This window comes from Lygodium microphyllum, chromosome 21 (assembly GCF_053477565.2).
Source record: "Lygodium microphyllum isolate KBCC chromosome 21, Lygodium_microphyllum_v1.1.10, whole genome shotgun sequence".
Classification (NCBI taxonomy): domain Eukaryota; kingdom Viridiplantae; phylum Streptophyta; class Polypodiopsida; order Schizaeales; family Lygodiaceae; genus Lygodium; species Lygodium microphyllum.
In genome coordinates, this window is record NC_141155.1 from 56,737,765 (window position 1) to 56,755,925 (window position 18,161).

At 39.8% G+C, this 18,161-nt stretch overlaps 1 protein-coding gene across 1 annotated transcript; it reads right to left on the reverse strand.

The window, feature by feature from the left end:
* Window positions 1-2,144: 2,144 nt before the first annotated feature.
* LOC148018031 (pentatricopeptide repeat-containing protein At2g03380, mitochondrial-like) lies at window positions 2,145-6,701 on the reverse strand. Its single transcript, XM_087661835.1, has one exon. The coding sequence runs from the start codon at window positions 6,499-6,501 to the stop codon at window positions 3,253-3,255; it is 3,249 nt and encodes a 1,082-aa protein (XP_087517961.1). The 5' UTR covers window positions 6,502-6,701; the 3' UTR covers window positions 2,145-3,252.
* Window positions 6,702-18,161: the final 11,460 nt, after the last annotated feature.

Consider the following 18,161-nt stretch of genomic DNA (forward strand, 5'->3'; position numbering starts at 1 on the left):
AAATATATTTGAACATGGCAATGTTATTGATGAGATATTTCTCCTTAGGAGGCATGTTGGAGGATCAATGTACTTCATGGTCATGTTTCATAACAATGATGACATTACATATCTGGCTAGTATAAAAACTTTTAGCAAAGAATCCTTAGGAAGTGGTTATATCAAGAGTTTCCTATTCATCGGACTTAGAGTACAACAAAAGAAAAATTGAACACAATAAGAAAACATATAATACATGTGGCCATGTTTATTTAATTTCCACTTTTGCAATGAGTGAGCTTAAATACGTGTGTCTAATCTTCACATCATGCAAGGAATCTAAATCTTTTCAAGACCACCCATCTGTCAAAGCAGCTTGCGTAACTAAAGGTTTGCTATTTTAATGTGATAGTGGAGTTAATCCTTTTTCATCCTTTTGGGTGGATGCTTGACTTTATTTTGCCTTTATCATTTGCATTTTTGTTGTGTCAAAACCTTATTGGCCATTTTTATTCTTTTTTAATTAGCAAATTAGAGTGTTTGGCTAACTAGAACCAATGCCTTAAATTATAGACTAATACTTTTGCATCTCTAAGAATTTGAGTGAGTAATATTCAAAATTAAACCTCCTAACTATATAGTTCTAGCAAGTAGCGCTTTCTCATAGACCTACAAATTTCTTTTAGCATCATGGAGGACACATCTTTCATAGGCAACCACATTCCCATCCTCCATTAAAATTGACCCAATGTTGTTACCACATGCATCACACTATACAACAAAGGACTTCCTTAGATCTGGCAAAATAAACAATATTAGATTTGACATCAACTTCTTCTCTAACTTCTCAAGCATCGAAATCTCCAGCAGCTTTGTCCATTTAAAATGTATACATTTTGTTTGCAATAAAGCATGTAATGGAGATGTAATATTAGCAAAGTGTTGAGTAAAGTTCTATCTTATGAGCATACTCCTAAGAAATTGTAGACCCTCCAATACATTATTTTGATGTAGCCATGTACGAATAGCATCAAGTTAGCATGGATCCATGCGTACACTATCAATTGATACAATGTCTCCCAAAAAGTGAATCTCATGCAAGAAGCACTCGCTTTTCTTATCATTAATAACTAGATGCTTCCTTAACATATTGAACATAATAGCCAAGTGTTTTCAATGTTCTTTCTTCATTCTTTACATGAACAATCATATCATCAAAGAACATATCCACAAATGTCCAATGTGGACTAAAAATATTGTATATCATTCGATTAAATATGGTTGGAGCATTCATGAACCAAAATAGCATAGCAATAAACTCATACAAAACAAAAGTACAAAAGTTTATCTAAGGCACATCCTTAGACCTAATAAAAATCTGATAATAACCACTTTTCAAGAGATGCCTGAAAAATGAGAGGATATTATAGGGAGAAATTTTGGAGTTTCATCATGAGAAACACCGAAAAACTACTGCTACCCTGCTTGAACAACCAAGAAAGCTATCACCTATAGCTTAGGACCACCATAAAAACTATTATCCCCTCCTATATGCTCACCTGCACCAAGACCTTGGGCTGCTGTCACTTACTCTTTGAAGGCTCCAAATAGCTCACTTGCTATAGAACTAGTCCATGGTAACGTTAAATCACATCATCAACATTTCCATACTCTCTAATAGCCTTCTCTCAATAGCTAAAATAAACTTCCACATACCCCTAAAAACGTTTTTTCAACTTGGATTAACAAGTTTACCAAGTAGTAACCTTCTAATCCCATATTTTAATATTATCAAACTTATTAAATTAATTTTTAAAATATAATTTTTAAAAAATATTTAATAATTATTATAATGCTCAAAAAATAATTTCATCAACCAATAATTAAATTGACTATACCAATTTATCTTCTAAGCATCTCTGAGCAATTATTGATTCTTAGGCCATCATTAATTAATTAATTAATGCCTAGTCTCTAATATTACCACCAACATTAGTGGCCAATAAATTAATCTAGGCCCAAATCTAGCATCGACTACTGCCTAGTACCAATCAGACATTACAACTTTTGACTTTAACACCCACTGCATCCTCGAGATTCTTGGCTTATTATGAAATAATTGCCATATACATCACATGCTAAACAATCTTGCATAACTTAATCAAATGTTATCAACAAGATTAAAGCATCTCAAAATTTCATATCCTCGTGACATCAACCTGGAAAAGGAAGGGTGGGAGAGAAAAGAAGATAAAGATTACTCCAAATGATACAACAGAAATAAGGGGTAATCAAAGATGTTGCCATTCCCACAACCTCCCTTACCTTCTCTAATACAGAGGATAACTTTTACTCTCTGACTGCCTTTGGCTCTCATACATGTCAAATTAACAAGTACGATCTAATACCATATCAAAATGTGACTATTGTAAAAGCAAACTAGAGAGACATGAGGGTTTGTGGGGAGAAACACAAAGTGTACGGCAAATAATGAAAGAAGAAAAAACTTAAAAAACACAAGAAAAGAAGATGAATGATGAATCATTGAATCATGCTAAGTGAATCAAGATACCCTGAAATCTCTCCGAGATGATGGCTGCTGTAAAAGTAGCTGCTAGGCAGACAGTTGGAGAAGAAAATGCAAGAGTATATGATGAAGATCTCTCCATGGAAGTGGCTGCAGATAGGCGACTGCTGGGCAGCCCTTCAAGAATGAAGAAAACACAAAACCGCAGGTATCTAATGTAGGGCTGATAAAGAGGGTGTAACCGGCTGTAAACACCCTGAATCTGCTACAAACAAAGCAAGATGGTGACGCCAGGTGAGGAGGGCGGATGCCAAATGATGTAGGCTGCAAAATGCCAGTTGGAGATGGATGCAAAAGCCATGAACCATAGTGTCCTCCTCACGAGGTGTAAACACTAGTGGAGAGGATGGAGAAAGAAGAGAAATATGGAAGAGTGACAGTGTCAAAAGGAATGAATGTGCGGGATGACGAATGAGGGAAGTTGGTGCTGTATTTGCAAGCACAGACTATCTCGAGTGGTTCCTCAACTCTCTTGAGTGGCACCCACTGAAATCTCTCGGGTGGTGCCCCAGCTCTCGAGTGCCGCCAAGACACTAAATAATGATCCAAATAATGCCTTTTGGGGGCTGTAATTGGAAACCAAAAATAGGAATGGAAGGGGGGGGGGGGGGGGGGGGATGTACCTGCTCGACCAACTGCATCCGGTTTGCTGCCTCAGCTGTTTCAACCTTCCATCATCCAGAGGATCACTGCGTTTTACTGATTTCCAAAGGACCATTGGCAGCACATATGTTTGACATCATTACATATGCAGCTCCCTCTCTTGGCTCCAGATCCACTGCACAATTGAATGCAAATCTTCCAAGCACTGAGTTACCATGTGTACAGCATGCACCCAACAAGCACAACCAAGTAGGAAGGTCAGCTTCCATGGGCATTGCCTGCAGCATTGTTCCAATACTCTTCAAGTCCCCTGCACGCCCCAAGAGATCTATCATTATGGAGAAGTGCTTTGAACCAATAGTTTGACCATAAGCTCCTCTAATTTCTCTAAAGTATGAAAAACCTTCAGTTACAAGCCCAGTGTGATTGCAGGCAGACAGAATTGAGACGTATGTGACTCCATCTGGCTCCAAGCCTGCCATTTGCATTTCCTCAAACAGCTCCATGCATGATCTGTAATCTCCACCTTGTGCATAGCCAGCAATGCAGGAACTCCATGACACAAGATCAGGCTGGGCCAATTTATTAAAAACTGCCTGTGCATCTACCATGCTCGCACAGTTTCCATATGCATGTATCAGAGTATTTGCTAACAGAAGACTCCAATCATAACCACTAGCTACACGATCAAAATCAAGCTGTCTACAAACCTCCAAGCCACCTGTTTCACAACCGACTTGTAAAACACAAGCAAGTGTAGTATGATTCAGTGGAACGCTTTCATTGCACATGCAGCTGTACAGATGTAAAGTCTTGTCAGAGAACCCCTGCTCCGCATATGATTGTAGCAATGCATTCCATGACATCACATCCAGCTCAGTTAACTTGTGAAACACATTTTCAGCTTCTGAGATCTTCCGGCATTTGCCATACATATTTATCAGAGCATTACCAACAAGGATCTCAAAGTCAAAGCCTTTGTTCCGAGCATCAGCATGCAATGCTTGGCCAATATTGAAAGAAACAATTTTACTTGATTGGCTCTCAGTAGAAACACCTTCTCCCTCTTCTGCTAAAGCACAACATGCTTGAAGGGCAATTGCAAAGGACCTTTGATTTGCAGCTACACCCTCTGCATGCATCTGTGTATAGAGGACCAAAGCCTTCTCAGCATGCCCCTGTTCAACATATGCTGAAAGCATTGCATTCCATGACTTGATATCATAACCACCATCAAACAAATTCTCCATTTCAGAAACTGTCCCATGCCTTCCATACAAACTCACAAGGGTTCTACGAACAAAGACATAAGACATAAGGCCTTCCCTTTGAGCCTCAGAATGTAATGCTTGGCCAATTTCTAGTGATGTCATCTTCTCTGTTACTACTATGCATGCCTGAAGGGCTATTACAAATGCCTGCCTGTCTGGATCAACACCCTCTTCTAGCATCTGCCAGTACAAATTCAATGCCTTCTCTCCTTGACCTCGTTCAACAAACGATGATAGCATTGCACTCCATGATACGACATTTCGAAATGGTAAGCCAATAAACATACTCTCTGCTTCTTGTATGGTCCCATGTGCTCCATACATACTCACAAGGCCACTGCCGACAAAGACATCTGAAGTATAACCCCTCATACAAGCATCATGATGCAATGTCTGGCCAATTTCCAGAAACCCAAGTAGAGGCAATTGTTCCTCCCAAACAATAGCTTCTGCATCTGTAAGTGCACCACATGCCTGGAAGGCCATTGATAATGAATGCTGGTCTGCAGCAAAGCCTTCCACTTGCATTTGGCTGTACAGTTGTAGAGCCCTTTCTCCTAAGCCCTCCTCAGCATAGGCAGATAGCATTACAGTCCACAAAAGATTATCAGACTTGGGGATTTTGGAAAAGATGTTTTCAGCTTCCAGAAGACAACCATGCTTACTGTACAGAGTGACAAGGGAACTACCAACAAACACATCTGACAGGAATTGCTTTCGCCAAGCATCAGCATGCAATGCTCGACTGATTTGCAAGGATCTTTCTAGTAAAAGACTGTCTTTAAATGTCACACTCTCTGCAAGATCACAACATGCTTGAATAGCAACAGTTAGGGCCTGTTTGTCTGAATTCACACCAAATTCCTGCATCTGCCTATACAACAGCAAGGCCTTCTCAACTTGGCCCTGCTTGACATATGCCGAAAGCAGTGTTGTCCATGAAACAACATTGTGAGAAGTTAAGCTGACAAATACACGCTCAGCTTCTGCAATTGCTCCACAGTTGCTATAGACATTCAGGAGTGTATCACCAAGAAAGGCATCTGAAGTGAAGCCCTTGCTCCAGGCATCTACCTGTAATGCCTGACCAATTTCTTTAGACATGGCTAGAGTAGCTGGTCCCTTATCTTCAATTGCACCACAGGCTTGAAGGGCAATCGTGTATGTCTGCTCATCACGACTTATTTCTTCCTCTTGCATCTGTCTGTACAATTGTAAAGCCTTGTGTCCTTGAGCCTGCTCCACATACATTGAGAGCATTGCATTCCACGTCACCATATTACGATGGATCAATGCAATAAATGTATTTTCTGCTTCAGCCATGCTTCCACACTTCCCGTACATGCTAAGAAGGGCACTACCAACGAAGACATCAGTGGCAAAGCCTTTGGTCTGGGCATCATTATGCAGTTGCTTCCCCTGTTCTAGATCGAGTATAGCACCACAAGCCTTGAAGAGACTAACAAAAGTGAACTCATTTGGCTGCACATTGGCTTCCAACATATGAGCATACATTTCGAGTGCCTCCTGGAATTGACCGCAGTCGACGGAACTGAGAATCAAGGCCGTCCAAGGGTAAACAGTGCCGGTGGGCAAAGAACGGAGCACAGCAAGGGCATCATTGAGGGCATGGCACTTAGCTAATGTGATTACCAAATAATCTCCCAGCAACCCTGTAAACTCTGCTCCAGATTCCACCAGAAACGCATAGACTTGCCTGGCCTGATGAGAGGAGTGCCTGCAATGGCATGCCTTGAGCAGGGACAGGTATTGATTGTGGGAAGGGCCACAAGTATAACCTGATGAATTTTGAGGTTTTGCATGCAAGCAACCCTGTGCGGAGGAACTCAAGGAGCGTGCAGAGAGAGCCGAGTGTCTATTCAGATAAGGTTCATGTCGGAAACCTAGAGGTATGGGCCGAGGGTTTGACTTGCAGAGCTTGGCGGTGCTGCTGTTGCTCCTGTCGTACACTTGAAGCCATGATCTGTGATTGAGCTTCTGCAACTGCCTGAGACGGGCCAAAGAAGGACTGGGTTGAGCAGAGACCAGCAAAAATGGCATGCCAACCAGAAGGACTCATGTCTGACAGTTTGCCCACACCAACAGATGCTTGCTTGTACCTGGTTTTTCACAGATCGCAGAGACCTGGACGCCCACGGAAGATGCTTGTTATTTCTATCAGGCATCAGCGGCACAATTTTCCAAAACTCCAGAGCATCGATATATATCTATACTACTTTATACTACTAACCACTTTAGAGAATTAAAGAAATACTAAGCCCAGCACCAAGCCTACATTAGAGTGTTCTCCAAACCTCCTTTTCTCTCTCGAGCTCCTCTCTCTTGTCTCTTCCCCACCCACACCACATGCAGCTCACTTGTCTCTTCCCCACCCACACCACATGCAGCTCACTTGATGCACTAGATGTGTCGTGCCTCCTTGTTTCTCTCTCTAACCATTTGCACAACACATGCATCTTCTACCCAAAAATAATCATTTTTTCCATCTAGCTACATTTAATGGTGGATGTGCTTCTCTTTCTCCATCTCTTTTAGCAAAGTCACTCTCTCTCTCTCTCTCTCTCTCTCTCTCTCTCTCATATCGATGAAGCACACATGAGAGAGATCATCAACGTAAAAAGACAATAAAAATCATTCATTAAGTAAAACGTCCCTCCATAAAACGACCTCTCTATCTCTCTCTCTCTTTCTCTCATGGATTGTACTCCACATGCATGTGTGCAAACCTTCACCTCACCCTCCATTGCCCTGTTTGAAGCACTACACATTGGCTACATTCACCTTCAAGAAGCCACTATAGCCCATCCACCTGCTCTCAAATGAATCTATATGATGACATGATGATTCAAGACAACCATATCTCTTCTCTTGAAGCTTCTCTCTCCCCATCCAAGACATGGGGGCATTGGTTCTTCTATTTTGCTCTCTCCATTCAAGGCATGGGGGCATTGTCTCTCTCTCACATGAAGTAATGGATGTCATCTACAAAAGTCCAATGGATGGTGGTGGAGAGCAAGCGATCATTTATGATCATGGAGAAGATTGACTATCTCATCACACTCAACATCATGAACATATCACTTCTTTACAAGAGTATGAGATTTGCAAGTTGATGACACTTGAGAAAGAACTATGATTTTATTTTCCAAAACCATTATTGAGAGCAAGAAAATCCAAATCACACAAAACTCTCTCTCTCTCTCTCTCTCTCTCTCTCTCTCTCTCTCTCTCTCTCTAGATAAGCCATCTAGGATTACTCAATGTGGCAAAAGCAACAGTCCACAAGGGATATTGGCTCACGCCATAGCATCCCCACTAAGGTTTCTTTGGTTTAATCATGGCTATTCATCTACAAATAATGTGGGCACTTCATCCAATCCAAGCTTTCCTGATGTTGGTCATCTAGTCCAACATTAATGTCAAGGACTTGGCATCCAATCTCGATGATATCAAAAGTAGCCAAGTAATAAAAGCAAGTGTTTTAAAAGATTAGACTAAACTATAACTTTTGACGATTTAATGTCTTTTCAAGGTTCCTCCCAAGTAGCTTGGCATTGGTATCAAAAAGACATGGGTTTTACACGTGTTTGCGTGCATGCACATGTTTGTGAGCATTTACACAAGTAGGATCCACATATTGGCTTAACATAAGTGGTGAATCCACAATTTGATATTAGTTTCTTAGCCATACCATTTCTTTCTCTTACTTTATCTAAATGGTCCAAACGGCAAAATCTCAAATCCCAACTCTCCATTGATGCAGGTGACAACCAAATTGTGGTTGTTGTTCGAAGGTGAAAACACTATTCTTTTGGTCATATGAAGAAGGAGGAAAGGAGTTGGAATATGTTTATGGATGCTCAACAGCAAGATACATGGAGTGTGTGGTGGATTGACAACCTTCTGCTTATCCAATTGGCAACCCATTGGAAGCTAGTAGATAGAGTGTTCTTCACAACCTATGCTATTGAAACCCTCTAAAGTTGGTGCTATCAAGACAATGGCACTACGACTATCCTTAGAAGAATGACTTTTGATACCTTCATAACTGAATATCTTTCCCTTAGTAGTGGAATGAAAATCAAATCCAAAGACATTGAAAAGAAGGAAGTAGAAGAAATGTTGGCAAGAGAGTCCTCTAGAGACTGAAGCCCTTTTGATTTTGTTCTATTGACTACATACAAATTGGGTGGAGCTAACTCCCTAATGAATGATGCGATCAAGAGGCAAGAACTAGAATGAATCTAGAGGTACATGAGAAGAGAGAATGCAAAATTTAAAGCCGAGAACAAGTAGCAGCAGAAGCCTCCTTTGACACCCTTGTGGCACTCTTTACAGAAGTCCCAATGGTGAATGAAGGTCCCCTTCCTAGCTAGATCCATCCTAGAAATATTGATGACAGGCCAGCAAATGTAGTCCCATTGCCAATTTTTAAGGGAGAGTACAATGAAGATCTTGAACTTCATGTAGTTGAGTTCATGGTAGCATGTGTAGCCAACAATGCCAGAACCCATAAGCATTGGTTGGTGATATTTTCCTCCACTTTCAAAGATGCAGCATTTAAGTGGTATGAGAGACAAGTAGCAAGAACTTTTGACACATGGGATGACTTGAAGGTGGCCTTCCTCAATAAATTCAAGCGTGAAGGTTTTGACGAGCAGATGCGAGAGAAGTTCATAAATTTAAGTCAATCCTCAAGTGAAGGGGTGGAAGCATATCTCTAGAATGGAATCCATACTGAAGAGATGGACCAACCATCACTAGGATGAAGGCACACAGAAGGGAGTTTTTCTTAGAGGCTTACAACCAGAAGTTTGTAAGTTTGTGGAATTGAGGAGATTGGTCAACCTACAAGATGTAGTAGAAGGTGTGAGACTATATGATGAAGTTGAAGCAAGGTTGTTGATGATGTTAGAAAGAAGAATCTTACATCCCTCCATGCTGGGAATGGTATACCCACCAAATGCAATCCCCAATATTGTTCCCTACCCCAATCCTTAGATGTAAATAGTACCCCAATATAGTGCATTGAATCCATAGTGGTCTAGGATAGCAATACCTCAAATGATGATTCAACCACAACAACAATGGCCTCAAATAGTTCCCCCAATGGTAACTCAACAACAGTGGAACCCTACAACTGGAATCAACAATCACCAATCTCAACAGGAGCTCTGAATCAGAATCAAATGAGAGGAATCTCTGGATCAACCCAACTAGTCTATATAGTGATTGTATAGACTTCTCAAAGCCCTATTGCGAGTACTCTAGGAGGAGAAAATTTGAAGGACTACTTGCCCACTTCAATTACAAGCACCAAGAAAGAGCTAATGGATGTGATTACATAACATTTGCCATATCTAGTCCTGCAAGAGGTGGAAGAGATATGAGATGTGATCTAATACATGGTGCAAAAAGTGCTAGTGGGACATTTAGCCATTGAATGTACTCAAAAACCAACTATCCCTAGAGCCTTCTGTTTATATTGTTTAAGAAAGAACCATATAGAGAATATTTGCTCTCTAAAGGAGATGCATGAATGAAGGAAAAAATATGAGGAAGCAAGATTCAACTTATTGGAGTCCAAGATGACTACCCAAGATATTAGACCAAAGCCTAGAGAATTCAGTCCTCATTTTTTTCCAAGAAGGTTTTCCTCTCAAAGTCACAGAGGATGATAGTCCATAGATTAGAAGTGGAGTGTTACAAAGTGGAGAAAAGGGACATATCTCACCAAATTATGGCAAACCCTAGAAGATCCATGGACTACAAGCCCTTATACATTCAATGCAAAGGAGAAGGCCGCATTGCAAAAGACTATCCCAATCTAACTCTTATGAAAGCCAATATCACTGATAATCAACAGAAGACCCAAGAACCTGCCTACAACTTGGTGGAATTGGAAGTTACCACAATAATGTATGCCAAGAAGAGAGAATCCATAGATCCAAAAGAGAATGTTCCCTCTACCAAAATTGTGAAGTTTAATTTGCTAAAGGACAAAAGAATAGTACATAGCAAAACAATGTAGTACAAAGCAGTCCGCTGCCACAAAAGAACATATAGACAATTTTATAGAAGCAGGACCCGAGGTCCAAGAGATAGAGGATGCAAAAGTATCCCCAATGAAAGAAGAAGTGCATATATTGCTGCTTTTAAAAGAAAGAGGAAAGATGAAAGTGGATGTTTCCCCATTCCCTAGCCAGCTAGAGAAGCCCATAGATCATCCCATTAAAGAGTATGACTTGGTCAAAGACCTAGATACCTTCAAACTAAATCTAACATTTTGACAATTGTTAATTCTATCCCTAAGATACCAAAAGAAATTTAAAAGTATATTGACAAGAAGAAGGGCCTAAGGATTGCTCCTACAGCTGCCACTATGTCCAATAAGACCCTAGAGTTTATGAAAGAAGTGGATGTGGCTAATGCCTTCCTTGATCCTATTACTCTAGAGATTGGTGTGTGGATTGAAGGATGTTTTATTGCAATATGATTGATTGATGGAGGCTCATCAATGAACATAATGACAGATGTGACAATGAAGGATCTTGGCCTACAAGGCATACATTCAATGTGATGGATTTTTAGACTCGCAGACCAAAGCAGAATTAAAACTTTGGGCATTCTTCCATATGTGAAAACAACTTTTGTAGGATAAGATTATTGGTTGACCTATTTGGTGGTAAAACCGAATTCCTATGGGACTTAATATCCTCTACTATTGGGAAAACCATGTCTTTTTGAAGCAAGAGCACAAACAAATTGGTTTAAGGGAACCCTGACCCAGGGTAGAGAATCCAACAAAGTGGTAGTAAAGTTGCATGGCTCACAAAAAGGTAATGGATTCACCTCCATCGAAGTCTTAATAGAATCCTCCAACAAAGTTATAGATAGTACATCAACAAAGGAAGAAGCTATCAAACGTATCTTTCCCAAGAAAATAGACGCACTGACCTTGATAGTGGGTACTATTAGCCAACTCTCAAAAGAAGCAAAGTCCTTGTCAATGGGTGAATACCTACTAGTGGTTGAACCAGGAATGACTTCCAGAATTACTTTTGACAACGAGATAGAGGTATGTATGTATTGTCCTCCCTATTACATGACCATATCAGAGCCAGAGATAGAAGCAAAGATAAATATATATGTAGGAGTAGAGTTCGAAGCAGAACCAAAAGCTGAAGAAATAACATAGAGTTTGTTTTTTTCCTATGGAACCCCTACAGAGGTAGAGCTAGAGTCTGAAGAGGACAATGACAAAAATCAAGATGTAGTTAACAAAAATGACATGGAAGAAGCTATTCAGGTTGAGGAGAACACTAATGAGGTGAAAAGTAATTAACTTTTGTGGATGCAGATGGTATCAAACGTCACTCGAAGGTGGGTGGTACTAGTCTTCTAGAAGAGCTAGGAGTCCTACATGACTTATTGAAGGAGAAATTGGATGTGTTTGCATGGTCATATAAAGATTTAAAGGGGACTAATCCCATGATGTGTTAGCATCACATCAACCTAGAGCCTAACGCTAAACTTCTGTGAGGCAAAGTCAGAGGTGCATGAATCCAAATTACTCAGCTATGGTGAAAGCTAAATTGTTGAAGCTCCTTGAAGATGAGTTTATCTATCCCGTGGCCAATAATGAATGGGTTTCATCCATTGTGGTAGTACCCAAGAATAATGGAAATCTACAAATATGTGTGGACTTCCAAAAGCTGAATTCCAAGCAAAGAAGAATCATTTCCCTATTCCTTTCATAGACCAACTCTTAGATATAGTGGCAAGACATGAGCTCTATTCCCTCTTGGATAGATTCAATGGGTACAACCAAGTCCAGATAGCAGAAGATGATCAATCCAAAACAACCTTCACAACAAAATGGGGAACTTATGCTTACAAACTCATGTTGTTTGGGCTCTGTAACACCCCTACTACCTTTCAAAGAGTGATGATGGCCACCTTTCAAAATTATTTACATGATTTTATTGAGGTAAATTTAGATTATTTCTATGTCTATAGTCTAATCCGTGAGCATTGGGCCCACTTGGAGTAGGGCTTTGATCGATGTCGAGAGTATGGGATCTCCCTTAACCCTGACAAATGCGTCTTCATCAAAGTCTCCTCAGGAGTTCTTCTAGGCCACAATCCTTGCATAAGGGATAGCAACAGACCCTGCGAAGATTGTAACTTTAACTACACTAACCGACCTCAAACAATTGAGGGGATTTCTTGGTCATGTAGGCTATTACAGGTGGTTCATTGCACATTTTGCAACAATGGTAGCCCCCTTGCATAGGCTCCTGAGGAAAGATGCAGAGTTTATGTGGATTGTTGATTGTGAAGAAGCTTTCAATACTCTGAAGCAATGTTTGATTGAAGTACCCATCTTGCAACCTCAAATGAAGGAATTCCATGTGTACACTAATGCATCTATTAAAGGATTTAGGTGCAATCTTATATAAAAAAGGCCCCTCAAAGTTGGATCAATGCATCTACTATGCAAGCCGTAAGGTCACTGATCAAGAAATGAACTACACTATGACAAAGTTAGAATTCCTTGCTATGGTGTTTGCGTTGGAGAAGTTTTGACACTACTTGCTATGGATGCACTTCACATTTTATGTGGATTATGAGGCACTATCCTTCTTGATGAATAAGGCAGATATGAAAGGCCAAATTATGAGATGACTCCTTCTATTATAGGATTTTGACTTTGAAGTGGTTACCAAGCCTGGTTGCTCCCATGTTTTGGTCGATCATCTATCACGGATCCCTCAGACTAAATAAGAGGAGCAAGATGATTTGGACCTCCATGATGTTTCGTTGTTTCTTGTTGAAACAATAACCCCGTGGTATGTGGACATTTCCAACCTCCCAACTACACAATAGTACCCCCCTAGCATCTCTAGTAGTAGACAGAAGAAAAAGCTCATGTTGGAATAAGTCCCCTACACTCTGCTAGGCAATGCTTTGTACAAGAGAGGCAAAGATGAAGTGATGCGAAGATGTGTTGCAGGAGACAAGATTGGGATAGTGCTGAAAGCATGTCATGATGAGCCCTGTGGAGGACACTTTGTGGGATAAGAGACAACCAAAAAGGCTTTGCTTTTGTAGGATATTGGTGGCCTACATTACACACAGATGCCCATGACTATTGTAAATGTTATGATGCTTGTTAGCAAATGGGAAAGCCTACCAAATCCAATGCTATGCCACTCCACCCATCCTTCCCCTAAGGCTATTTGAAAAGTGGGGGCATCGATTTTGTGGGCCCAATCAACCCTCCAACTAGAAGGAAGAAAAACCGATACATCTTGGTATGTACAGACTATGTGATGAAGTGGTGTGAAGCCAAAGCTCTCAAATGAGATGATGGTAATAGTGTGGCCCTGCTTCTATACGAGAATATCATCACTCACTTTGGCATTCCTTTAGAGCTGGTCATTGATAGAGGCACTCACTTTTTGAACAAGTTTATGGAAGAGCTGACATAGCTTTATGAGATTTGTCATCACAAGTCCACACCCTACTACCCTAGAGGCAATGGCCAAGTCAAAGTTACCAACCTCATCCTTTGTTCAATCCTGACAAGGACGATTGTTGCACATCACTGTGATTGGAGCAATCAACATATAGAGACCCTCTAGCTATACATATCTTCTTATAAGGCTACTATAAGACAGACACCTTTCCCAACTGGTGTATGGCACAAAAGTGGTCTTCCTTGTTGAGTTAGAGCTTCCCTCTTTGCAAGTGGCTATCATGGAGCACTTGGGAGATAATGAGCAACTACAACGACATCTTTTACACTTGGAATATTTGGATGAAATACGACGGATGGCTTTATAGTGCATGGAAGCCACATAGGCTTGATGAAAGGCTTAGCACGATAGCTTTATCAAGCACAAATAATTCAAGGAAGGTAACCTAGTCCTCACCTATGATTCTCGCACTTTGGCAAGTTTTTAGGAAAGCTCCAACAATGCCGGATGGGCCCTTACGAAGTCCTCGTTGTCAACCCTAATGGATCTATCCAAGTGCAAGCCATGGACACCTCTAATGATCCCTTCCTCATCAATGGCTATCGTCTAAAGATGTACTTCCCTCCCTAGGGATCCTGACAATCGCAACTACCACTTACTCTCCCACTAGAATGTCACTCACTCTTGCCTCTAATGCTATTACTAATTGTTTTAATGGATAGTGCACATGAATATTATGGATGCCATGATTTCCTTCATGGTTACCCATTTGACCCTTGGGGTAATTTCTTCCAATGACAATCATTTTCTCATGTCTATAATGAAGCTTTCATATTCATTCTAAAGAGTATTCACCTCTCCTCCAAAGGAGACAACAAAGACATTTCAAAATGGTGCCCTTTATACAATTTACAAGATCATGGATAGCTATGAAAATATTGTCATGAATTAGATTATCTTTTTTGGCAAAAGATATTGACTTTTATGTGATGGATGTGTTTCTTATGGTCTGTACTTTACAATAGTATTTCATTCTTACTTCTGTATTGCAAGCCAATAGCAGCCATGTTTTTGACAACCTAAAGCAACTCGTTGGATTCCATTATTTTTTTTCATTCATTGAAGGGATCTTCCTCAGCATGAAGTCTTTTATTTCAACATGGACTTATACTTCAGTAGCATGAGTTGACATGCCAACAAGTTATCCTTGAACTATTCATTGTAAATTCTTTCAAAATTTTTAAGCTTTGAGGACAATGCTTCTTTAGGAGGAGATGGTTTGTGATAGAGTGAAATAAAGGTTTAGCATAGGGTTATGGTGGAGTATAAAAAGGCTGAGAATGTAATTGTGCACATAACTTTTTTACGTTAATCAAATTCCCAATCAAGGACTCCTATTCTTGGACCTCCCACCATAGCTAAGGGGTAAGTACCTTGCTCCACCATTGCAAGAGCAGTGTAGCTTGCTACCATCTACATTTCCCATTCTCACATACAAAACCTAAGTATTAGCTATGAGCACCTTGGTTATAGCTTTTACAATGTTTCTTGGTTTAGTTTGAGTATTTCTTGTTAAGAAGAAACTGTCTTTCTTATAGTCATGAAATCTCTTGAACTTATCTAGCTAGTAATATGAAGTTCTTTCTCACTAAGAAGCCTATATACGTAAGGATGGAGGATCTTTTCCTCAACTAGCCTATTACGAGTCAACATGAGAACCTGAAATGATGTAGGAGTGATATAAGTTGGATCATATTTGGAAGTTTTAATAACATTACATTTTTTAGCATTGGTCATAATTTTACAACCAAGGTGCTTCCATTGGGCATGTAGAGTGAACCATTGTTGCAAGACTTAACCTCATGTTTTGGGAGTATATCTAGATTTTTGAGATTCTTAAGTATGGTTTCCATGCAGGTGTGCTTAAAGGAGGTAATGAGGCATGTTGAAGGGCTTTATCTTGTGATATTTGAGTGGTGGTTAGCTCCTCAACAATGGAGAAAATTTTGGTAAAGATGAGTTCAAATTCCTCCCGAGAGCATGTTAGAAATCTCACATCTTTCATCATATTGTATCTAAGAGGCTGAGATCTAGTCTCTCATAGCTGTAAATAAACAATGTGAACTAGCTTTTGAATGCTCATGATGATATCTTCACTTATTTTCAAGGGTATATCAGCTAGCTAATTCTAAAATGGATGGTATCTTATAAGAGGTTGCTAAGTCAGGGGGTGGACTAGGTTTTGTGTGAGTGGTTTGGTTCATATGACTAATTTATTGCATTGAGGCAATAGATTGAGTGGCTGTAGGGATGTAGTTAGAGTTGGACTTCATAACAAGTAGTTGGTGGTCATCTTGAGGGGTGGAGTTAGAGGGCCTTATCCCATTATCATTGGCTTTTAGTGATGCCATGAGGCAAAGTGATTCCTGTGTCTGCAGGTGTTGGTTCTCTCTATAACTCTCTACTTGGATTTTGTGCATGTAAGAGAGTTTTTATTTGGGATCTCTTGAATGCCCTTGTTGGATGTTGGATTTTGTGGTCATCTAAGGTGTCGAAGTCAAAGAATTCATCTTTTTCCTATAGATCAATTGAGGTTTGACAATATGTATTGGAATATATGGCTCTTTTTTGTGGTGTCAAAGAATTCATCTTTTTATTATAGATCAATTGAGGTTTAACAATATGTATTGGAATCAATGGTTCTTTTTTCCTAGAGTGCAAATGTGACTTGAGTGATGAGTGATATTGTGAGTAGATGTTCAAGTTTGAAGCACTTATGGCAACATGGATTTGGGATGCGGTGCTTTAGGCAACCATATCCATGTGTTTTTGTCTCATAGTAGACTTGTGCCCTTAGCAAACTTTTAGGGAACTACCTAGCTTATTTATGGGAGTGATATTGACTTTTTTTCTTGCTTAATAGGCACTAGTTTTCTATGGTGGTTGTTTGGCATGAGCTTGGACTTTTGTGCATTGGCACTTTGTCTTGGAAATCCATTTTTATTTAATTTCATTTGGATTAATATCCTTGTTGACTGGCTTACATTGTTCCAGTTGCCCTAGGAACAATCGATTGAGCAGGGCATTACCCCCCTCTTTGGAGGTTATTCTGGATGAATTTGTGGATGTCGATGGCTCTACTTTCTTTGGAGAAGCAAGTAGCATGTGCACTCTTTCTAAAAGTTATGATGATTCACACATTGGGTAATTCCAAGCGGATGCATTGCATTTCAAAATTGACCATACACTTGGTCTATCATTTACATGGGTAGCCCAACAATATCTCATTTTCAACTCTGTCTATGTTAAGCAACACGTAGAAGATGGATGGCAAACTTTCAATCTTGACAATCACCAATACTTGGCACTTTCCTAATCATGTGTAAGGTGTGCCTTCATTTAGATACATCTTAGCAGTAGTTGGAATAAGTATGGATGGTCCAATTATTATAAGTGATGGCATTATAGCCGACATCTTCATCAATGATGGTATCAATGGTATGTTCCTTTTTTGTTATTAGCTTGATTTGAAGATAGATAACAGGTATTAGCTCCCTCTTCATGGTCTAGTTTGGTAATTATGATAGCATGAGTAGCAATCGGTGGTAGCACCATTGGTGGTTCCTATAGTGGATGTGCTTGTGGGCAATAATTTTGATTCAACTACCATTAAAAAAGCCTATGCCTTTACCATCAAGTATCTTGAGTGCAAACCATATCACTCTACATGGAGAATGGTTATGTATGTACATTTGATGATACATAACATGACATTAAGCATACAAGTGTTGTAGCTTTGGTCATGCATGATGGGAAGAAAAAGAGTCTCTATGATGTTTTGCATGTATTGTCTATGGATGCCACTATTCTTGAAACAAAGTAGCCATGTTTGCCCATGATAGGGGAGCAATCAAGTTATTGAAATATGGCATAAGTGCATTGGGCATATCAATTTACAACAATTGAAAATGTGCAAAAAAAAGAGATTGTACTTGGTCCTTTGAGATTTAAGTACATGGACTAAGTATGTATGTTCAACTTGCTAGTTTGGAAAGCAAGCTATATTTCCATTTTTTAAACATGTGAGGAATAGCATTAAACTATTGCAATTAAGGCATGCAAATGTTTGGGGTCCATCACATAATACATCATCCAACAGTGCAAGGTATTATGTCTCTTTCATTGATGATTATAGCAAGTATGCTTGGCTGTATATTT